Source organism: Amphiura filiformis, chromosome 2 (genome assembly GCF_039555335.1).
Source record: "Amphiura filiformis chromosome 2, Afil_fr2py, whole genome shotgun sequence".
In the NCBI taxonomy this organism is placed as follows: Eukaryota; Metazoa; Echinodermata; class Ophiuroidea; order Amphilepidida; family Amphiuridae; genus Amphiura; species Amphiura filiformis.
This window is the reverse complement of record NC_092629.1, coordinates 25,368,125-25,392,774: the sequence shown is the minus strand read 5'-3', so window position 1 is coordinate 25,392,774 and position 24,650 is coordinate 25,368,125. Positions and strand designations below refer to the sequence as shown.

Below are 24,650 nucleotides of genomic sequence, written 5' to 3'. Positions count from 1 at the left end.
GTAGTAAAGTCCTGGCACTGTGCCAAAAATCGGTGTACAGTGTCTGATTGGTTTGTGTTGAGGTAATGTGCTATTTTTAGAACTATGTGTACAGAGTAATTGATCTGATTGGCTTGTGGTGATTTCATGCACTATTTTGGGAATTGAGGTAATGTCATATGCCATATATGGGATGATTAAATGCTGTAATTTATGCAGATTATTCTAGAATAGGTAGAATTTAGATAAAAGCCTGGAGGTTGAATGATTGGGAGGCAGCAGTCTTGAGGTGTAAGAGGAAACTCTGTGAAACTTATGTTAGCCAGTATTGGTACAAAGTTACCATTGAAGTCTTCAAACTTCGGTTCGCGGTTCTTGTGTGTGTGTGTTGGAGAGAATTCTTTACGCCAAAGGCGATAGTGAAAGCCAATAGTGCTTTATTGTTTGTCGACTCAAAGAAGTGACAGACTGAAGTATCTCCATCACCGAACTGTGATATTTTGCTGGACTAACATAGAGTGTTATCTGTCTGTCAAGTGGAGCAGAAAGCTTGCTCAAGAGATCTCCGAGAGAGGAGCTTAAGGTCAACATAGAAGACCATTTGGAGAACACTAGCAGAGTAGATAGGGTAGTAGAAATATAGTCATCAGGACTTTAGACTGAGATTGTGAAAGATAGGATCGCGGACATTGCTGGATCTTGGATCAAGAACTGAGACCATCAACGGAATCTTATCAGAAAGCCAGCCAATCAAGATCTCCAGGCTTAGCTAAGTAACCATAGCATAAAGAAGTCTTTATCATAATCTTACATAATTGTTGTAATATTGTATAAGGATTGATTGATAGCCATACTGCACTAATTAATAAATAATCATAAGTGTTTTAAGTAATAAACAGTGTGTTTGTGTGTTTGGTGTTGCGTGAACCCGAAGCAGGTGATTTTGGCCTGGGTCATTTTGGTGACCATAACAATACTCATTGTGATCTCCAGGCAGAAGTCGACCAGACTTGTCCTGTGAGTTTGTTTCCTTTTAGCCTGGTACAAAGACCGTGATTTGGGTCTAAAAAAATATAATGTGACCCTTGAACCTTAGGGAGCGATCGTTATTTATGACAGGGGGTGGGCATTTTGAGAAGGGAACCCGATTTTTTTGGACGCAAGGGGGGGAACGCGGGGGGTCTTGAGGGGGGAACGCGATTTTTTTTAACCAGGATGCCATGGGGGATTGTTAAATTTTAAATGGAGAAATTGATGGGAAAACAAGAAAATTGACATTGACCATGATTCATGCCCATGGGGGAATCCGAAAATTTTGAGTGGACGCAAGGGGGAACGCGATTTTTTGTCGATATTTTTTCCGAAACGCCCATCCCCTCTGCCGTAAATAACGATCGGTCCCTTACTGCATATGCTGAAATATGGCAACCGGGGGTGGAGGGATACGATCATTGCTGGTCACATTTATGTTGGCATTTTTCTTTGGTGCTGTAATTACAACGTTTTTATTGAAGTCAGCTAGTATATCACATGTTATTACATTATTTGATCCAAGAAAAAGAGAAACACTCGGGCTCTCCGATCCGTACGGGCATGTCAAATTTGACGACATGAATGCCATATCGTTGAATGAGTTACGAGAATTCCAGTCGCACAACGATGATACAGCATTCGGTAAGCTTTAATGTTGTTTGTTTTAACTATATGTCACCCTGGACCTGGCTCGGGCAAATTTCAAACTGACCCCCCGACATAGCTTAAAACCCTTCCCCCCGTTGGTCTGTCAAACTATCCGTGGTCCCTTGCATGTGCCAAATGTGTGAGAACCCAATTTACAAACCACGATAATGCAAGCGTAGCGACTATGAAATTTTGCATTAAGTAACGTTTTTTACTGTTTTCCTTAACATATTGGGCACCTTTTTAATAAACTCTTGCAATCCATTGACAAATAATATGTGAATTGTTGACAGGGATATGTATACTGTCTTTTTTCAAAGGTTTACATGGTCCCTGGGTTCATGATAAGAAACGTATATATTTTGGCAATGATCAATGACCCGTGCATGACTATGTATAAGAATTAAATTCATTAAAGGTAGACATAGGATATAAAATAATAATAATAATAAAAATATATGGAATGACTTCCTCGTTCAAATTTGTGTAGTCATCAAAATTTTCAAAATTCACGTATAACCATAGAGTTGTGCCAGGGATTTTAGTATCAAGGGACTATGTGTACTACACAGTATATCTACTACTGAAGTCAACAATTATGAAATCTATTATTACTGAAGACAGCGAAAATCTACTAACAACAGTATACAATAATGTAACATTATTGATATTTTCTGAAGACAGTAAGGTTACTAATTTGTAACATATTAATATCGGATGAAGACAGTAATTGTGAAAGTTATTAAGAGGCCCCAGTGGAAAGCAGTAGGGCCTACTTTCTTTACTGATCTGGGCTACCTAAATAATTATACCCCAAATAACTTATTGCTATCTACTGAAGACAGCTTTACTATATAATTTAGTACTAGCTACTGAAGACAGCAATGAAATTTATTATTACTAATCAATTTACATTGAAAGTTTGAAATTTGTTAGGCTATCTTCTGAAGTCAGTCATTGCAAGGTTATTAAACAAATTATCTTCAGAAAGTGCTCAACCTTAATAAGTAAAGGAGCAATGTACATGTTCCGGCGCAAAACCAGATTTACGCACAGGAAGAATGTCCTTTGTTTTGTTTTATGAGATTTGATACGACGCCGAAGACAAGAGCTGTTCCATAATTTAGTCCGAAACCCAGTTTCCAGACGAGGTAATGAGTGTGTTGTTACAAGGAATTCAAAGTAATTTTATCATCAAGTGCTATCGTGAGCCAATCTGCATTCTGTTGCCTACAAAATCCGACGATCAGGTAAAATTTCTTAAAGGAGCGTGACCAGATATTTTTCTTACTTTCATGATAAGCTTAAAACGCATTGAAAACGCCAAATTGCAGTCACAAAATATATAATATTAGTAAATCACAAAGCGAATGGTAACGTATGTGGAAAAGATGTACAATAGCAATAACAAAGTATGTGCCCAAAGAGTTGTCTTTGGCATGTCGCTTTTTTGAAATATCACCAAAAATATCAAATTTTGGAAAAACGCCCCAAAATTGAAAACAAACACGAACCGTCCATAATAAATACATATTCGCACTCGGCGGCCGTCACGCCGCTGTGATTTGGAGCAACTCGTCGTTTCCCCTCTCTAGATACCTGTACTTCAAGCAAGTTCGTCCATACCCCACGCCTTAAAACAACAGTTTTCGAATTTAGAAGCTCTTGAGCCACCTCAGTTATCATAATTTTGTTTATTTACCGATTTATTTTTCAGGTCAGGATATTCTAGCAGATCTACTTTATTCCAAAGTGCGAGTACTATGCTGGGTCATGACAAATCCAGCAAACTTATACAAGAAAACCATACATATCAAAGCCACATGGGCCAAACGCTGCAACAGAATCTTGTATATTAGCTCAGAAGTGGACCCCGGCTTCCCTACAGTCAAAGTGGAGTCGAAAGAAGGGAGAGACTATCTGTGGCAGAAAACAAGACACACTTTCCAATTACTCTATGATGAATATTTAGACGAAGTGGAATGGTTTATAAAAGCAGACGATGATACCTTTTTAATTCTAGAAAATCTTAGATTTTTATTGTCAGGTTACGACCCATCCGAACCCATGTACTTTGGTCGTAAATTTAAACCAGGCAACGTCATGAGTGGTGGAACAGGTTATGTAGTCAGCAAAGCGGGTGTCAAGATGGTGTAGAAAAAGTTTTTACAGAGAAAATGCACATCTGGAGACTTTGTTGGTGGAGCAGAAGATGTTGAAATTGGGAAATGTTTACAGAATGCTGGCGTCGAAGCAGGAGACTCACGAGACCCACTTGGTCGTGAACGATTTCATCCATTTATTCCTGAGAACATTTAGTGCCTGGCGTTATGCCTGACAAATATTGGTATTGGGATTATGTGTACTATAAACCATCATCGGTATGGTTATTTTGTATTTAAAACTGTATTTAAAACTGTGGTTATAAATGGTCTGGGAAAGGGTTTTTTTTTAGTAAGAACTCCACCTTAATTATCTTTGCATGCTAGCATGAAAGTTCATCTTTGTATCTTTGTATTGTTTGTTACTCGCAAACACATCGCGTGGAAGGCATGTGCACTCAAATGGACATGTTTTGGTTTACCTATAAGCATTAAAATTGAGAGGGAGCCAAGCATATTTTGTTACAAATTTATAAGGACGTTTGCGCGCGCGAAAAAAAAAATCAGATTATTTTAGCCCAAAATAAAAATTTTACTATATTTTAGCAAGAAATATTGGGTATTTCGGGCTTTAAAAAAGAACATTTGGGTCCGGGCCCATATGGCCCAATGGTAAATCCAGCCCTGGTAGGGACATGTCACATGTGACAGTAAACATTGCAAATATGCAAAAAATTAACCAAATTTATATATTTAAAAAGATCGTATATTGTAGTTTAAACTTTTGTGCTCCAAGCACCCTTAGCAGTTAACACCTTGAACTATATTATTAGCTTTCTTACAGTGCCTCTTATTGGTTAATTACATGATATAATCCTCTGAGTAGCCAATCAATATAGAGCTTTTAGATCTCTTAGCAATTTGATGTTTATTCACCCTTTGACCTCCAACCATACTGTCTATTCTTACCTTATCTCTGTTTGGCTCAATACATGATATAGCCATCCTCATAGTCGTATAAACCTTAACGCTCTGCAGGGTCTATTGTTTTATTGTTTCCGATTAGAGCGCTGACATATTGGAAAATGTTACCAATCAATATTCATGAGAGTGTACATTCAACGTCCAGTTTTCGAAATTGGGTGCCTTGTGTTTGGCAGGTGTGAAATACATCTGACTGGGCGTTTTAATTACGTAATGAATAAAGGCATTGACATCATCGAATGGCTGCCCAGTGCTGTTATGTGTTTAGTTATTATATAGGCATAATTATTATTAAATGTATTCATCATTCCTTTCTTTTCCTTTCTCTGTACTTATTCTTTCCTAGGCCTACACTTTATCACTCCCTCGCTCTCCTTGTCCCCAACCCTTCTATATATTTATCTACTTGACTTTATTATATCTTTTCATTTCTCCCTTCCTCCAGCCCTCTATCATTCTCCATATCCCCTCCTTCCCCCACACAGTGTCATCGACCCTATATCTTCATGGCAGGAATCGCCATGGTAGGGTGAATCCACAGCCACAATTAGCCATTTGGTTCAAACCTTTAAAGCTCTTTAAAACTAATAATTAGTCGAGGGACATAACTAAGGCTACTCACAATAGCCGGGTAATTGATCTTGGTTGTGCGTGAATAAGCTTGTATACCCCATTGAGGTCAATGGTCATCGACTTTTTATACTGCCTACAGTGAGTGCAGCTGTACTACACGCTGTAATACAGGACCAACGCAATATAAAATGGTCAGATTTTGAGTTCAAAGCGCACGGCCAATTTTCAAAGCGCATTCTAGCGACTATCATATCTGTTCAACACGTATTTTCAAGTGTATGAGACCACGTCTGGTTTCTTGAGAAAAAATCATTTGCGGGAGATATTCATCAATTTCTAACCCACTATCCGAAGATTTTCGTCTGATATCAAAATCGTGCATAGCAATTCACGTGTATCGATCCCGTGTATTCATTTTAGTGTCTCTGCTCCACCAAATAATTATTAGCCAGGCGGTGTCGGTGTGCCCCATCCTCCCTCCTCCCCTCCCACGACTTCTCACAGGGGTGAATCTGCCCCTTCCCAACCCTCCTCCCCTCTTTGGGTATGCCACTATTTCTATATACCAATCTCCTTCTTGAAATAAAATTAAATGGGAATTTCTTAAAAACAACCTTTACAGGCCTATAATATGTATACGTATAGCGATTACCATTATAGTGTAATATAGATATGTGGAAATGGCAGCCTTCATACATTCTAATGTGTAATCGATCAGTAAGAGCATTGAATTTATTTAAATGAAGCGCCTAAAGTCAGGTGGGTGGTAAATATGATTGCATCGACAGCTAAATCTATTTCTATTAAAAGCTCTTTGGTACAACCAATCAAAAGAGTTCTTACAGGTCGATACATCAGCAGGTATAAATGTCTGATGATGGACACGTTATGAATGAGGTACTATATACAAATGTGCAGGTTTCATAAAGCATATAGAACTATTGTGAAACTAAATGTTCGTTCTTTCATTTATGTTTGTCACAGGGCCCAGAATGTTGCTCCGATTACTCCATCTCCTTCCACTATGTAAATCCCAACGCTATGTATCTGCTGGAGTACATGATATACCATATGAAACCGTTTGGAGTTGGACACTATACCTGCCCAAGTAAAGTGAAGCTAAACCAATGGTGGACAAACTGCTTGCTGGAGCAAAGGGAAGAAAACAGCAGTTGCAACTGCAGAAGAGAACAGCAATGCGTAGGAGGTAGTGAAAGAATTACTGAACATAAGTGAAGGTTTGAATATGTTCCTTTTTAATCATCAACAGGATCTTAGAGGAGCAGTAGTCCAAGTAGTTGATTTTCTAGGGCGCCCTCTGTCAGACGAAGCTATAGACCGTGTTGTTAATAGGTCGGTCACACTACGACGGACTGGATCAACGTACATCACCGAATACAAAAAATTTTTATTCGGTGGAAAAATCACCAGTCCGGCAGAAGATTCGGTGGGATTTTGGGTCCGATTCCCGTTCGTCTCTCTATGCGTTGTGGCCGCTAATAATCCTGCAGGCGTCTTATATCCGATCGTTCAACGTCCGACAAATGACCGGATTTGGGGTCCGATGCCCGTTCGTTTCTCTATGCGTTGTGGCCGCTAATTATCCTGCAGGCGTCTTATATTCGATCGTTCAACGTCCGACAAATGACCGGATTTGGGGGTCAACACACTTAAAACTACGGGGTCAAAAAATGACCCAAACGGGGTCATTTTGACCCCAGCATAGTTATCAACTAAACACCATACCACTAACGGGGTCATTTTGACCCCATTGGTCGGGGTCATTGCAATGACTACGTATTTGGGTCAAATAGTAACCCCATTGGGGTCAAAATATTACCACATTTCGGGGTCAAATGAAATGACCCTTCAAAAGGGTTGCCTTATTGGGTTACTTAATGACCTCATTTCGGGGTCAAATGAAATGACCCATTTGAAAGGGTTGTTTTATAGGGTTACTCAATAACCACATTTAGGGGTTGTTTGGATTTTTTTAGTAGGCCTATGGTCATGCTGGTCCCACCAGGACATAAGTGTGTTTCTGCACAGAGAAAGCATTACATATTAAAACAGCAAACTGCAAAATGCATCTGTGTATCACACTCACACACAGTCAGTCATCGCCTATGACAGTTCACGTATTATAAGCTTACATGATATAAGCTTATAACAACTGCAGCCAAGAAACCAGCCACGACAGCATGAAATTGAATGAATCTGCGTGCATAGACAAGGGTCTATGCATCCTTGCAGTCTCACTTTTCAACTAACTTTTCATATTCCATCATGCAGACAAGCACACACGACAATCCGCTGAGCTGCACAATCAGAACAAATATGGCGCTGATGTGACCACGTGGGAAGCCGATGCACACCGTGTGTGCAAATAGTTCCGAAATGCAAGTCATTATAAAGTTGACAAATTGGGTAACTTCGGTCAAAAAATTAGTTTTATTTATTAATCAACAAACATTAATTGCAGCTCATGTTTAAACTCATTTATGAATTGAGATTTTCAAAGCGGGAGATTGAAACTGATATCAATGCGCGACGGTATCGGCAAAATGACCACTAAGTTTTTGACCACGTTCGTCGTGGCTAAAATGACCTCGTGAATGTGGTCAAATTAAAACAGTACAACCCCTTAAAGGGTCAAAACAACCCCAAACGTGGTCAATTCAAAATGACCACGGAAAATATAACCCCGTAGTTTTTAGTGTGAACGTCCGACAAAATGTCCGGATTTAGGGGTCCGATTCCCGTTCGTCTCTCTATGCGTTGTGGCCGCTAATAATCCTGCAGGCGTTTTATATTCAATCGTTCAACGTCCGACAAATGACCGGCGAATCCGTGGCATGTGGCACCAACAGGGACGTCCACCCTATCAGAAAAGTGGGGGAGGAGAGGGTGTTTGAGAGGGTTTTTGACCCCTTAGAGGCAGTGACGTAGCAAGCACTTTTTCAGAGGGTGAACAAAGTGGGGAATTGATCAAACTTTGACGAAAATGGTCAAATATTGGCTAATAAGTATAAAAGGGCTACAAATCTGATATATCAGGGCAACCAGCGTCCGGGGGCAATAGAGGTGAGAAACCTCTGGACAATGAAGGCCCAATTGAAGCCATTTGTCATTTTTTGGATCAATTTTAGCACTATTATTGGGTACTATTTTAGTTTGAAACAGCCGCAAATTGGTAAAACGAAAGCCTAATTGAAGCCATTGAAAAGTTTTCACCATTATTGTATAATATAAACAATTGTTTTAAAAATAACACGTGGATGTCCATAGCAGAAGCAAAAAGGAAGACTTGTCCATTTTTCAAAATGAAGGTCCAATTGAAGCCATTTGCATGGGGACTGTAGGGCCTATTTACATTATTAGGCCTAGGCCTATTGTGTAAAAATTTAGTTTTAAAAATGGAAAATTTGGAAAATAGTTTTTGGTGCATCATTTTTACAATATTATTGCCTTAAGGGGGTACTACACCCCTCGATAAATTTGTGTCTATTTTTGCATTTTTCTCAAAAACTAATAACACAGTGGTAACAAATATTTGGTATATTATAGGGGCAAGGAGTCCGATTACTACACTGGAATTTCAGTGACCCAAGACAAGCAGTTCGTTATTTATGATAAGAAAAGAGGTACCGCTAGAATGTACCTCATTTCCGATCATATATACTGAACCGCTTATCTTGAGTCACTGAAATTTCAGTGTAGTAATTGGATTCCTTGCCCCAATAATATACATAACTTTTGTTACCAGTGTGTTATTATTTTTTGAGAAAAAATGCAAAAATAGTCACAATTTACCACAGGTGTAGTACCCCTTAAACAAAAAAACAAGGAAGGCCCGAACTGAATTTGCAAAATTTAAAATGTTACACTGATCCACTGACACTTAGATATAAGACTTCCGACTCGTAATATCAGGTAAAGCATGCATGGATTGATATGTTAAAGTCAGTAATAGACCTAAGTCCGTCTTAAATACTGACTTGACAAAATGTCACAGGCCCTACATATCGACGGGCCGGCAGTAATTTTCACAGGCTTTTGGGCCAAGGAACCACATTTAAGCACTGCCTATAATAATCACAGGCCTATACTTAGGTTTACTATATACTATCCTGGGCCTACTCAATAACGTACAATTTAACCTTTTCCATGTTTTCTCTTCTTTTTTCTTTCTTGTCAATCCCTAAAACTGGTAGGAATTTGATATTGCGTCCTCTACCCTTCAGAAAGTGCCACTCCCTCAATACTACTTACATGCGTAGGCCTACTAAATTACGTGCAATTTAACTTTTTCTCTTCTCTTCTCTCTTCAATTTTTCTCACTTTCTTTTCTTTTTTCTCTCCTTTCCCCCTTTTTATGATATTGTGTCCCGGGATTGTGTCACACACCCCCCACAAAGCCCCCCCCCCCCCCATGATCGATGCACATGTTCGCCATAGGCCTACATCCGGCACAAGGGCCTGCGAAACCTGCAAACACCTGCGGTATATAAACGAAAGAATAGCGAACAAACCCAGGGTATATATACAGAACAGTACGAACACACATCGGACAACTTCCGAACATGTGTATTCGGCACACTCCGTTTCAAGTTTTGTGCATGCACAAAACTTGAAACGTATTGTCGACGGACTAAACAAACATCACCTAACACGAAACGCATTTGGCGGATAATAGCAGGACATATGAAGAACATAAAACGAACATTGACGAACACTAACGGATTTTCTAAAATATCATCCGTTTCTTATACGGAAGACCGATCCGGTGTAGTGTGACACTAACACGGTCTGGGTCAACGTACATCGCCGAATGCAAAAATATGCTATCCGGTGGTGAAGGCCTCACAGGAACGTATTTGCAACGAACACGGGCCGAGTGCAACGAACAAAGAACGAACATGAACGAAAGGAGAGCGAACAAACTCCGGCAATATGCAGCACCATACGAACACACATCGGATAAATACCGAACATGTGTATTCGGTACACTCCGTTTCAAGTTTTGTGCATGCACAAAACTTGCCGACGGACTTAACGAACATCACCTAACACGAAACGCATTTGGCGGATGATAGCAGGACATAAAAAGAACACAAAACGATCATTGACGAACAACAACGGATTTACTAAAATACCATCCGTTTCTTGTACGGAAGACCTATTCGGTGTAGTGTGACAGAAGCATAACAAGAGTACGTTGGACAGTATGAAACAAAGATTTTATACGACAGATGATAAATCAGGAAAGGAGAAGATCGGTGGACCGTCTACTATCAGGAAAGGTAACAAACACACAAGTCATGACTTAAGCAAATATATCTAAGACAACGCAGTCGTCTCCCCTGTGAAATAATTATGTGTAACTTCGAGCCGAAAAACTTTTTGACCCCTTAGACGTGCCAAAAATGACAGATCTTGGGTGCCCCACTGTTGAAAACCTTAATTGCCTAACCATGTGTATAAGTCACGGTTAGCAGGAAATTGTGCAAAATATTGGAAGGTTCTACGCTTTTTTCAATTGTTAGCCTAATTACTTACATGAAATTACATACATTATTGTTTAGTTCCTATTATTACTGACATCAAATTAGTACTAAATAAATCATGGGGTTAGTTTTCAACTCAACCTCAAAAGGAGAAAAAGTACGTCATCAAATTGTTAATGACCTTTTCCCATATACTTTCTATGGTACCGTGTCTGCACATCCACCACCCTGCAAGTTGTTAGCTTAATAGCATCAATGGAAAATCCTGATTGTGGTGTCACATTAAATGAACACTCCGGCAATCACATCATTATGCCTTAAATGTTAGAAAAACAATTATCAATTACGAATCACCGGATTTTAAAATTGAAAACAAACTCATATTGACCATAAAAACGAATAAAAACAGCACGCGATATTCAAAATTCTCGCGCCAAAATTACCTGTGGCAATTGACGTCATGGTTATTTGTGCTCAATCGTCGTAGGCTTTCATTGTATTACTGAGTCGTCACTGCCACAGGCAATTTCGGTGCCCGTTGTTTTTATTCGGTTTTAAAGTCAATATGAGTTTGTTTTAAATAAAATCACGTGAATCGTGCTTGATAATTATTTTTCTAATATATAGGCTAAGGCATAAAGTTGTATTTACTGTTCCTTCAAACAGAAAGAACTATGAAGTTTGTAAGTATTCATCTTAGTGAATCCTGCTTGTTTATCATCTGCAGGTATAGTCGGAGACTGGAAGAATCAGTTTACAGTAGCTCAAAACGAAGCATTCGATAAGCTTTAAAGAGAGAAGATGGAAGGATCGGATCTCCACATGGATTTTGAAATCAATCCACAATAACAATATATATCATAGTTGTCGGAAATCATGTCACCAAAGGTCTTTACCGGGACATGTGCGGGTGAAGCGCAAGAATATTTGTAGTTTTAATGGTGAAATTGGACGAAATAATGATAATTGTGGTCTAAAGAGGCCAAACGGAAGATAAATCTCACAAATGTGGTTAAATTTTGTCCTGGAGTCGTAGTTGTCGGAAATCATGTCACTTTGTCTACAAAAAATCATATTGAAATCCGAACTCAAGGAACGCCAGTGGAATCAGACAGGTAGGCCATGTATCTCACAAGAAGGCAAATGGCCCCAGAGCCACCAGCGTCAAAGAGCCCAAATTAGAAGAGGAAAAAAAAAAACCTGAAAATATTCAAGTGACAAAGTAATAAAAATAAATAAATTATTGATTAATTAGATTACATTTAAACTGATATTATTTTTTATTTTTTCTGGAGGAGAGATGAAATACTTTTTTTGAAAGAATTTACACTGACAGCCGTTTTAACTAATTTAGGTAAATTATTCCAAATCTTTGGTCCTGTGGTGAGGACAGTTTTCATTTTGTGAATTTCAGGTCGGTAATTTGTTTTATATCTTGTATCATAAGTATGGACGCTTTCTAAATCAGTGAATACATAATCAAAATGATTGTGGAAGTAAACCGTTCTTATACTTGTACATAAAAATACCCACTTTTTTTGTCATACATCTCAAAAATGTTCAATGCGTTATACTTTTCAAACAATGGTTTTGTGTGACTCAAATAAGAACTGTTTGAGATTATTCTGAGAGCTCTCTTTTGAAGCTTGTGTATTTTCATTACATGTTCTTTCGAGGCTTTTCCCCACAACACTATTCCATATGACAAATAAGGTAAAATAAGCGAGCAATATAATTGGTACAACGTACAATGAATTTTTTGGTAAGAAGTGTTTGACCTTATTTAGAACGCCCAGGTTTCTGAAACATGTTTTACGAATATTATTTATATGGGGCTTCCATGTCAAATTTTCATCTATAGTAATGCCAAGAAATTTAACATCAGAAACTCGAGATAAGTTACAACCATCTAATTTAATAGAACGATTAATTTGAGCATTTTTTGTTTTGTGGGGGGTCCCAATTAGGTTTGTTTTTGAAGCATTTAGGGATAATTTATTGCACTTGAACCAATTACACACTTCTTGTACGTTGACATCTTTATCAGAATGGAACACAGTTGTGTCGAATAAACGACAACAATTTTGATGTACAACAAATGTCGTTCATATATATAATGAAAAGTAAGGGTCTCAGTATTGAACCCTGGGGTACACCACACATCACATTTTCATATTGAGATGTTACATTATCATAATATACATACTGTTTTCTACTTGAGAGGTAATTTGTAAGATATTCCACGAAAGCCATAGTGATATAATTTATCCAACAAGATATTGTGGTCTATGGTATCGAATGCCTTCGACAAATCCATGAAAATACCCAAAGTGAACATATTATTGTCTATAGCCTCACTTGTATCTTTAACGAAATCTAGAACAGCCATGTACGTGGAATGCTTATTTCTAAATCCATATTGTTTTTTATACAAAACATTGTTTTTGAGTAAAACGTTATAGCATCTGTTGTGAACAATTCGTTCCAAAATTTTGGAGAACGTCGGTAAAACTGATACAGGTCTATAATTACCAAATACTTCAGGACTGTCCTTTTTATAGATAGGCACAACTTTGGCTACTTCCATAGCATCGGGAACTATTCCACTACTAAGAGAATCTTATAGCCGAGATTTCTAGTCCAATAAAACAGTACTCACTATGGACGTTTTGACGTCTGCCAGACTTATTTTTCAACACTGTTGTGACAATCATCTTTTTACGGCAAAGAATGCTATAGGCCTATTGCCCTCGTCTCTGTTTATGGTGGTCCCTTGATTTCTGATTTCTACTGCCTCTTTTATATAGCGTCCAGCTTTTGTATATGTCTTTCTTTTTGCCGAACACCTTAGCCTCATTCCGAGGGCAATATAATCTCAGTGACGATTTCCAGAACAAAAAGACAATTGACAACAGCGTTGCTGAGCAACCAGCATCCTGTAAACAGAAGGTCGTCATAACATCAACAGTGTAGAAGAAGAAGTCTGCCAGACTGCGAAACGTCCAGAGTGAGTATTATTTTATTGGACTAGAACTGTGAAATCTCAATTATAATTTTCAATAAACAGTCTTGATTAACCTGTTCAATGAACAAAAGTTCAATCCTTCACTTTTGTTCAGTAATTCTTTCCCTACCTCCTACTCATTGCCTTTCTCTTCTACATGCAGTTCCAACTGCTGCTTTCTTCCGTCTACTCCACCAAGCAGTTTGTCCACCATTGGTTTAGCTTTACTTGGACAGGTATAGTGTCCAACTCCAAACGGTTTCATATGGTATATCATGTACTCCAGCAGATACATAGCGTTGGGATTTACGTAGTGAAATGAGATGGAGTAATCGGAGCAACATTCTGGGCCCTGTAATACACGAACATAAAGAAAGAAATACAATTTATTTTTACAATAGTTCGATCTATGCTTTTTGAAACCTGCCCATATTTAGTCTATAATATTAGTGCCTCCATTTATAAACACAGTTTTAAGTCAAGTTTTAAATACAAAATAAGCATACCGATGATGCTTTGTAGTACACATAATCCCAATACCAATATTTGTCAGGCATAACACCAGGCACTAAATGTTCTTCAGGAATAAATGGATGAAATCGTTCACGACCAAGTGGGTCTCGCGAGTCTCCTGCTTCGACTCCAGCATTCTGTAAACATTTCCCAATTTCAACATCTTCTGCTCCACCAACAAAATCTCCAGATGTGCATTTTTTGGAGTCTGTAAAAACTTTTTCTACAACCATCTTGACACCCGCTTTGCTGACTACATAACCTGCTCCACCACTCATGACGTTGCCTGGTTTAAATTTACGACCAAAGTACATGGGTTCGGATGGGTCGTAACCTGACAATAAATATCTAAGATTTTCTAGAATTAAAAAGGTATCATCGTCTACTTTTATAAACCATTCCGCTTGGTCTAAATATTCATCATAGAGTAATTGGAAAGTGTGTCTTGTTTTTTGCCACAGGTAGTCTCTCCCTTCTTTCGACTTCACTTTGACTGTTGGGAAGTTGGCATCCACTTCTGAGCTAATATACAAGATTCTGTTGCAGCGTTTGGCCCATGTGGCTTTGATATGTATGGTTTTCTTGTATAAGTTTGCTGGATTTGTCATGACCCAGCATAGTACTCGCACTTTGGAATAAAGTAGATCTGCTAAAATATCCTGACCTGAAAAATAAATCGGTAAATAAACAAATTATGATAGCTGATGTGGCTTAAGAGCTTCTAAATTCGGAAACTGTTGTTTTAAGTGTAGGCCTATGGATATTTTGCGTGCAGTATACATAATGACTGTCTTCAAAATAAAGATGGATTAGACAGAGTTCATTTTCACCAATTTTTTATTCCGACAAACTCGTTTCAAGGAGGTAGTTGATATAACTACCTCTTCTCATCAGGGAAATTGTCAAATATGGCGATGTCAAAACAATACATTCTTCCTGTGCGTAAATCTGGTTTTGCGCCGGAACATGTACATTACTCCTATACTTATTATTAAAGGGAGTCTCCGGCAATCATAACATTATGCCTTATATGTTAGAAAAATAATTATCAAGCACGAATCACATGGTTTTATTCAATTAAAACAAACTCAAATTGACCACAAAAATGAATAAAAACAGTCGGCTCTCAACACGCGATATTCAAAATTCCCGCGCCGAAATTGTCTAAGTGCAATGACGTGATGGTTATTTGTGCTAAATTGTCGTCAGCCTTTATTATATTACTGGGACGTAATTGCACTCGACAATTTCAGCGCCCGGGAATTTTGAATACTGCATGTTGAGAGACGGATGTTTTTATTCGTTTTTATGGTCACTATGAGTTTGTTTTAAATAAAACCACGTGATTCGTGCTTGATAATTATTTTTCTTTCATATAAGGCATAATGTTGTGATTACCGGTGTCATCCTTTAAGGTTGAGCATTTTCTGAAGATAACCTTGGAATGGCTGTCTTCAGTAGATAGCTTAACAAATTTCAAACTTTTTGCGGCAATTGGTTAGTAATAATAAGTTTCATAATTGTTGTCTTCAGTAGATAGTACTAAATTATATAATTACTGTCTACAGTAGATAGCAATAAGTTATTTGGGTATATTTATTGAGGGTAGCCCAGATTAGTATAAAGAAAGTACTGCTTTCCACTGGAGCCCTTTTAATAACTTTCACGATTAATGTCTGCATCCGATATTAATATGTTACATAATTATAAATAATCTATTACTATTTTCAGAAAATATTAATAATGTTACAATATTATATTGTTTCCAGTAGATTCTTGCTGTCTTCAGTAATAATAAATGCATAATTATTGACTTCAATAGATATACCGCTCACAAAAGGTATCCAAATACTTAACAAAAGCAATATCTGAAAGGTACTCAACCTAAAATAATAAATAAAGTAATCATTAGATGGGTAATTTTGTTTTGCGTATTTTGATACCTCATTTGGCACGATCCGACTTTATTTTCCCAAGTTATACTGAATTGAGTGGAAAAAGAGGGCATTTCAAAAAGTGACAAATTTAGGCTATTTCCTCCTTCAAGGTGATTCCTACCGGCTAACGGGACTATTATAACGTGACAGATAACTCAAGTCTTTGTAAATTTTGTCATTTGAAATGCTCTCTTTTTTATTCAAATTGGTATAACTTGGAAAAAGAACAAAATCGCGCGCATCGAGCCGAATAGTTTCAAACTACGTAGAACACAGTTCTCAATATATATGACTACTTCATTTGTTAAATGGAATTATTGGGGGGGCATTGGAAAAAAAGTGAATTTCAGGGGGGGGGCAAAATCGACCAATTTTGCACAAAATTGCCGCAAAAAGTTGAAATTTACACTATTTTTGGGGGTGCCTCAAAACTGGGGGAAAGAAAAATTGGGGTGAAATGCCCCCCCTACCCCCACCCCACCCATAGCGCCGCCACTGGGTACATCTGTAGTAGGCCTACACATAGTTCCAATGCCAAAAATCCCAGACTCAAATATATGGTTAATTGTTTATGAATTTTGAAACTTTTGATGACTACAACAAATTGAACAAGGAAGTCATATTTTTATTATTGTAACAAAATTTTATATGTCTACCTTTAATGAACTTAATTTTTATACAGAAGTAATTCACGGGTCATTAAACATTGCCAAAGTATATTTACGTTTCTTCTCATGACCCCACGGACCATGTAACCTTTGAAATAAGTAATGTTTCCCCGTCAACAATTGACATAATTATAATTTGTCAATGGGTTTATTAAAAAGGTGCCCAAATGTTCAGGAAAACAGTATGAAAAAGTTAAAATATGTCAAATTTCTTAGTCACTACGCTTGCATTATTATCTAAACCAAAACATGTTGACCATGTTTACGGTTTGCAAATAGGGTTCTCACAAATTTGGTACATGCAAGGGGATAAGGGTTTTTTGGCACACCAGGGAAGGGGGCTGGTGGCAATGTTTGTGGTTATGCAGGAAGGAAGCACGTTTGGCAGGCCCTTTTAAAATTTGCCCACCCCAGGGTGTCAGATAGTTATTGTCAGTGACATGACAGCAGGTCAAAAACATTGCAACATTAAAGCTTACCGAATTCTTTATCGTGGTTGTGCGACTGGAATTCTCGTAACTCATTCAACAGTATGGCATTCATGTCGTCAACTTTGACAAGCCCGTACGGATCGGAGAGACCGTGTGTTTTCTTCTTCTTGGATCAAATAATGTAATAACATGTGATATACTAGCTGACTTCAATAAAAACGTTGTAATTGCAGCACCAAGGAGATATGCCACCATAAATGTGACCAGCAATGATCGTGTCCCTCCACCCCTGGTTGCCATTTTCAGCATGTTCAGTACAGTTCAATGGTCACATTATATATTTTTAGACTCAAATCACGGTCTTTGCACCAGGCTAAAAGGAAAAAAAAAAAATTACTAGGGCAATTCTGGTCGACTTATGCGGAGATCACAATGATTTATTCAAGTTGAAATACATACACCACAGACATGGCCTTATCTCCAACACAGGGTGTGTAAATTTTAAATGGAATTACTCATTGGAAACTCCCTTTAAAATTCACATTCCCTATGTGGAAGATTAAGGTCATGTCTTCCATAGGGGTGTATGGGTTTCAACTGGAATAGCCCATTTTGATGCCAACTAATTTCTAGGTAAGGCCAAACAACATAGTGTTGTGTTGCCCTCTACGACCAAAAGCAATTCGCAAAAATCAGATGGCGCTTATTTTTTTTTTTTTTTTTTTATTCTTCACAAACAGATATAGCCTACACCACGGGCATGGGCGTCAATCCGAAGTTGATCGTGAGGGCACAAATTAGGAAAGTTCGTCTTTAAAAATGTTGTTTTTCTTTAAAATACCCAAAATACATTATGCAGAAATTGTCTGCATTAGAAAAAAAGGTAAGGCGACAAAAAAACCTGTTCTACGGGTGGACGGACCTTTCAAGTAGGGTCGGTCGGCCTTTTTTGTTGTTGTTTTTTGGAAATGACCCAAAAAATCACCAAAATCTGTCAATAATTTGCAATTTGAGAAAATACAAAACAATTTCCGACATGTGGGTCGGCATTCATTTGTACAGGATTTTTCCCCAATTTGTTCCAAATCTGGGTCGGTCGGGCCCGTAGAACAGGGTTTTCTTTTTTCGTCGCCTAAATGGACGCATTTTAAACCTGCTATGGAAATAGAATTTGGTAATTCAACACCAAGAAAACAATTTCTGAAAAGAGCAAATGACAAAAAGTAGCAAGACATGCATATAAAGCTATCTTCAGTAGTCATTAAGACATGCATATAAAGCTATCTTCAGTAGATAGCAAGACATACATATAAAGCTAATGATCTTCAGTAGACAGCAAGGCATACATATAAAGCTATCTTCAGCATGTTCAGTAGATAGCAAGACATACATATAAAGCTATCTTCAGTAGTCAGCAAGACATGCATATAAAGCTATATTCAGTAGTCAGCAAGACATGCATATAAAGCTATCTTCAGTAGATAGCAAGACATACATATAAAGCTATCTTCAGTAGTCAGCAAGATATGCATATAAAGCTATCTTCAGTTGTCAGCAAGACATGCATATAAAGCTATCTTCAGTAGATAGCAAGACATACATATAAAGCTATCTTCAGTAGTCAGCAAGACATGCATATAAAGCTATCTTCAGTAGATAGCAAGACATACATATAAAGCTAATGATCTTCAGTAGACAGCAAGGCATACATATCAAGCTATCTTCGGTAGATAGCAAGACATACATATAAAGCTAATGATCTTCAGTAGACAGTGTAAGACATACATATAAAGCTATCTTCGGTAAATAGCAAGACATACATATAAAGCTAAGACATACATATAGGGCTATCTTCAGTAGATAGCAATTTTTTTGATTTGTGAAATCTTTATTGAGGGAGTTAAACTACTTCAGTGGCAAGCACTGCTTTCCAAGCAGGCCCTCATACAATGATATTTACAACATTTTTACAGAATATATACAAAATAACATGATATTTAGTAATTTATACAAAAACATCAATAATAAGTGTGAAAGAAAATAAATATACCTCAAATACATGAATGATATAAATCTTAAAATACATACAATATAAATAAATGATTATAATTCAACAGTAGTAATGATGCTTGTCTTGAATTGATGCAAAGACATAGTTTCAAGGTTTACACGACATGATGGTGGCAAATTGTTCCATAAGTTTGCAGCTCTTACAATAAATGTACGTTTACCACTGTTAGAATTATATTTAGGCACGATCAATGTGTTTGAAGAATGACTCCTTGTAATGTGATCATGAGCATTATGAACAAAGTCAAATTGATTACATAAATATTCAGGACACATATTTTTGATACATTTAAAGGTAAGAAAAATCATGTGATTAGACCATCTATCAGAAAGTTTAATCCAATTTAAAGAACTTAACATTTCCTCTACTGGTGTTCTGATATCAGCAAAGAGAATTGTTCTAGCTAATCTGTTGTGAAGTACTTGAAGCTGATATTGATTGGTTGCAGAACAATTAGACCAAACACTGCTGGCATAGTCAAAATGTGGAATTACAAGAGCATTAGAGAGCATAACTAAGGTTTTATGAGGAAGGAAATACTTTGCACGTTTTACAACACCAATTCTCTTGGAAACATTTCCAGATACATAATCAATGTGTGATGACCAAGACATATTACTATCAAACTTAATACCAAGATATTTGAAAACATCTACTCTTTCAATAATTTTGTCATCAAATGTAAGAGTTATGTCATTGTAATAATTAAGTGTATGATTAGTTCCAAAAATCATAAACTTTGTTTTGTCAGTATTTAATGTGAGCTTATTAGCTTTAAACCAGTTAGCTACAGTTTTTTAGGTTATATTCAAGTTGCATTTTTAGGTCATCAGCATTTTTTGCTTTACACATAAGAGAAGTGTCATCTGCATACATTACTGTCTTACAAGTTACAACATCAGGTAAACAATTAACAAAAATTATAAATAGCAGAGGACCTAAGATTGAGCCTTGAGGAATTCCAGTATTATAAGTTTTGAAATCTGACAGAAAAGAATTAACATGCACAGCTTGAGCCCTATTACTTAGGTATGATTTAAACCAACCAAGTTCATTACCCTTAATACCATATTCAGCAAGTTTATTAATTAAAATTTCATGATTTACTGTATCAAACGCCTTTTTTAAATCCAAAAATATAACTCCTGTTGCAAAACCATTGTCCATATTATTAAGAATATAATCTTGAACATCTAGTAAAGTTGTTGTTGTGGAATGATTGGATCTAAAACCAGATTGAGAATCAGAAAGGATATTTCTACTACAAAGATAATCATATAATTGGTTATGAACAGTTCTTTCAATAATCTTCGAAATAATTGGTAAGACAGATATTGGCCTGTAATTGTTTACATTATTCTTATCACCAGATTTAAAAATTGGAGTAACTTTGGCTTTCTTCCACTCATTAGGAAATTTGGAACTGTTTAAAGAAATATTACAAATATGAGCAAGTGCTTTTGACACATAAGGTGCGGCCAATTTGAGTAGTTTTACATTGAATTTATCTAAACCTGGTGACTTATTATTATCCATATTACATATTTGATTATATACAAAATCATAAGATACAGAAGAGAATCTAAAACTCTCACTATGGTTACATCGAGATATACTACTTTTTCCATCATTACATGGGCAAGTGATATCAACATTATCAAATTGTCTGCTAAGTTCTTCACCTACTGAGGTGAAGAATTGATTAAATGAGTCCGCAGTGTCTTTACCTGTAGCAATATGTGATGCGATCAAGCAAAATCAGTCGGAACTCGGAAATATTAAATTTTCAGTTTCTTATAGGATAGTAAAAAGTATTTACAAAGCTACAATTTGCAGAAAACCCAATTGAAATTGAACAACCAGTTCCAACGATATGAGCAACTTAAGACTTTCCAAAACAAAAAGAAAACAAAAGGAAATATTTCCTATTTTTGGCTATATCTCAAAATCAATATTTCCGAGTTCCGACTGATTTGGCTTGATCGCATCACATATTACCATGACCATTTTGACTTATAATATTAGGCACAGTTGGTTTATTATTTTTACTTGGAATTACTTTTTTAAGTGTTTTCCATAACTTTTTACTATCATGTACATTATCATTAATTGCCCTTTCAAAGTGCTTCTTCTTCAAATAAAATTTCATATTATTAACTCTATTTCTAACTGACTTAGCCTTTTCCCAATCACCAGGGTCATTTGTTTTATGAGCCTTGGCATACAAATAATCCCTATCCTTACACAATTTAAGAAAATTACTGTCTACCCATTCAGGAGATGTCCTTTATACGCTTAGTTTTAAAAGGTGCATGTTTATCACAAGCTTCATTAAACAATGATTGCCACTTAGATAAAGCATCATTAACATCATCAATACAGTTTACTTGTTCCCAATCAATATTCTGAATTGTGTTCACAAAGTGTGATTCATCAAAATTTTGAAGTTTCTTGATGTGACAGTTCTTGGAGGCAATTTTAAATTGCCTCCAAGAACTAATCAAATAAAATTTGTTTGTGTTTACGAACAACATATATTAATGAGTGATCACTAAGTCCTAGACTATGTACACCTGACGAAATGACCAATTCTGGACGAGACACAAAGATCAAATCAATTATAGTTCTACTTTTATCAGTAATTCTAGTGTAATCATTAATGAGCTGACACATTTGGGAATTTTTGCAAGATTAGATACTTTTTTAGAATCGCATTTTTTTGCAACATCCAAATTAAAATCACCTAATATATACACATCTTCATAAATATCATTGCACTTTTGAAACAAAACATTCATTTTATCAATATAATCAACAGTAGAATCTGGTGGTCGATAAATAGTACCTACAGCAACAGGTTTGGTGTTAGATAAGTTGATTTCAACAAAATTGCCTCTACCTCATCATCATGAATATCAACATTTTCTTTAAAACATAAATTTTCTTTAACATAACACATTACACCACCATGAGTCATCCCATTACTTCTATCAAGACGACAAAAATTATAACCACTTATCATAAGTTCAGAGTCATCAATACTATTATCTGTCCAGGTCTCACTCAGACAAAGAACATCAATATTGTTTTCATGCACAAAGATATCCAGATAATCAAGTTTGTCAATAACACTTCTAATGTTTAGATGAGCCATTTTGAGACCTTTTTGCAACTTGCACTTTAAATCAACAAAACACTTACCAAAAGGGAGCTCATCATTAGCAATTCGTGTAAAACAGCAATCACATAACCAATTCACAGAATTATCTGTTAAAGATCTACCAATACATTGAACATGAAAATCAAGATTACAATTATTACAAGATAAATACTTGTCCACAAAACATATGTTCTTGGCAACTATTGATATTATTATTTCTTTTAACACGAGTCCTTTTTTCATTTACCTCTTCCTCCACTGAGATGGAGTCATGTGAAAATCCTGTTGGAAAGCATTTGAAGCACAAGAAATAAAGTTCCGGGCAAGGAGAGCTCTGCCTGATTTTGACAGGTGCAGGCCTTCATCCGCGATATGAGTTCTTTCAATATTGTTATTGTTGATAAAGAGTAAGTCCTTTGCGTTACATAAATCATGAAGCCTAGCATTAAATTCATTGATCCACATTCGATGGGCGTAATTTCTCTGAGTAGTAAGTGACGATATCGCGATTTTAATTGAAGGGTCAGTTTTCAAGATTGCAGCTAGAAGAGAATTGTACATATCAAGACATTCATTTACATTTTGCATTTTGACAAGTCATTTGTAGCACAGTGGATAATGATCAAGTCCGGATGTTCCTCTTCAATGATAGGGGCAGCCAGTTTTGTCCATAGTCCAAGCTTACTACCAGGGATGCAACGGTTGACAATCTGGCACTTTGATGTCATTCTACGGCCTACAAGAAGTTTTGGGATGGAATCTCCAATTATCAATATCTTCCTTCTGGTGTGTTTGCGTGAAGCTGAAGCTGTTGGTTGTGGTGGTTCATGAGTTGGTTCAACAGGGGTAGGAGATGGCGTGGGAGGAGGGAAAAGTAATCTTGGCTTTGGTACAGGTCTAAGTTTCTTGGATGGAGAGTTGCGGCTGGTTACAATTGTGGGGATATTCCTGGGCACGTCGCAGTCCTCAACTTGAAGAGCACTAAAACGGTTGCTGGTGGGAATGGTAGCAACTGCTTCACAAGTCTGTGGGGCGGGGGTAGGGTTTGGGTTCACAATTGGGGATGGCTGTTGTTGAAGTAGTGAAGTTCTTGGTGCTGGTTTTGGTACTAGTTTAGGTGCATCATCACATTGGGTGGACATGCATGTGGTGGTGGTGTCACATTGGGTTGATGCACATGACGTGGTGGAAGTGGTTTGTGTTCCAACACTGGCATAAACTGGAGCATCATCTGTTTGTATTTCAACAGCTCTGGAAGATGAATAGTCCATGACATTTGCAGAAGCATTGAGATCAAAGCATGGCAGTGTTGAGCTCCGCTGGGGGGTTGATGTTTGAGGCTGCATACAAGTTGAAGTGTTCTGGTAGATGTCTGGAGAGGGGCCAACAAATGATGTTTCTGAGTCAATTTTATTGCTGATTTCATGAAGCACAGAATCTACCCATTCAGTATGTTGGGTGCCTTGAACAGAAATAGTAAATGTTGTAGTATACATAGTAATAGTTGCCACTGGTGTAGAAGATCTGAAGATAAGTCCACATTTGCCCTTGCATTCAGGGGATCCATACATAGCTGATAAGTGGTGACGAACTTCTTGAATACATTCAGGGTCCACATGTATTGTAGTGGAAAATGTTCTTGGAATAATTTTCCATTTCTCAGTGTTGTAGATTTCTCCATTTGTAAATCCAGCAAAAGACAAGTTCATGAAAGTATGTATAGTACTCCATGCTGAGCCAATTGTCCTGTTCAGGGAAGATGCCATTGTTCAATTAGGACCCTATTGTCCAGTGAATAGATGATGGCTGGATGCAAAACAGGATGTGCAGTGATGAAAATCAATAATGATGTTTACAGTTTACAGTTCCAAGTTATAGATATTACTCAAAATTAATATATAAAATGCAATATAATTCCAAAATTTTATGTCCATACAAAATAAAAAGCACATGTGAAGAATCCTGATGCTTAGCTGGTTACAACAGTATAAAATTTATGTAGTATACTTCAATGAAGACTGCTAAATTGACGGATGTTTGG

General features: G+C 37.0%; 2 protein-coding genes across 2 annotated transcripts; one reads left to right on the top strand and one right to left on the bottom strand.

Moving 5' to 3' along the window:
- Nucleotides 1-1,407: 1,407 nt before the first annotated feature.
- On the top strand, nucleotides 1,408-12,034 carry LOC140146022 (glycoprotein-N-acetylgalactosamine 3-beta-galactosyltransferase 1-like). The gene is given in 6 exon segments (XM_072167761.1): nucleotides 1,408-1,653; nucleotides 3,377-3,967; nucleotides 3,970-4,040; nucleotides 6,303-6,663; nucleotides 10,522-10,621; nucleotides 11,553-12,034. Coding segments are annotated over 4 exon segments (1,122 nt in total). The 5' UTR covers nucleotides 1,408-1,445; the 3' UTR covers nucleotides 6,555-6,663; nucleotides 10,522-10,621; nucleotides 11,553-12,034.
- An 87-nt stretch (nucleotides 12,035-12,121) lies between these two features.
- On the bottom strand, nucleotides 12,122-17,757 carry LOC140146023 (glycoprotein-N-acetylgalactosamine 3-beta-galactosyltransferase 1-like). The gene is made up of 3 exons (XM_072167762.1): nucleotides 17,427-17,757; nucleotides 14,336-15,006; nucleotides 12,122-14,181 (listed from the first exon to the last, which is right to left on the bottom strand). Exons 1-3 carry the CDS (start codon nucleotides 17,488-17,490, stop codon nucleotides 13,963-13,965), a joined length of 954 nt encoding a protein of 317 aa, XP_072023863.1. The 5' UTR covers nucleotides 17,491-17,757; the 3' UTR covers nucleotides 12,122-13,962.
- Nucleotides 17,758-24,650: the final 6,893 nt, after the last annotated feature.

Coding starts and splice junctions, on each gene's coding strand:
- LOC140146023 (XM_072167762.1), bottom strand. CDS start 17,490: ATGAATGCCATACTGTTGAATGAGTTACGAGAATTCCAGTCGCACAAC. Junction 15,007..17,426: donor CAACCACGATAAAGAATTCG/GTAAGCTTTAAT, acceptor TTTATTTTTCAG/GTCAGGATATTTTAGCAGAT. Junction 14,182..14,335: donor TGTACTACAAAGCATCATCG/GTATGCTTATTT, acceptor CGTGTATTACAG/GGCCCAGAATGTTGCTCCGA.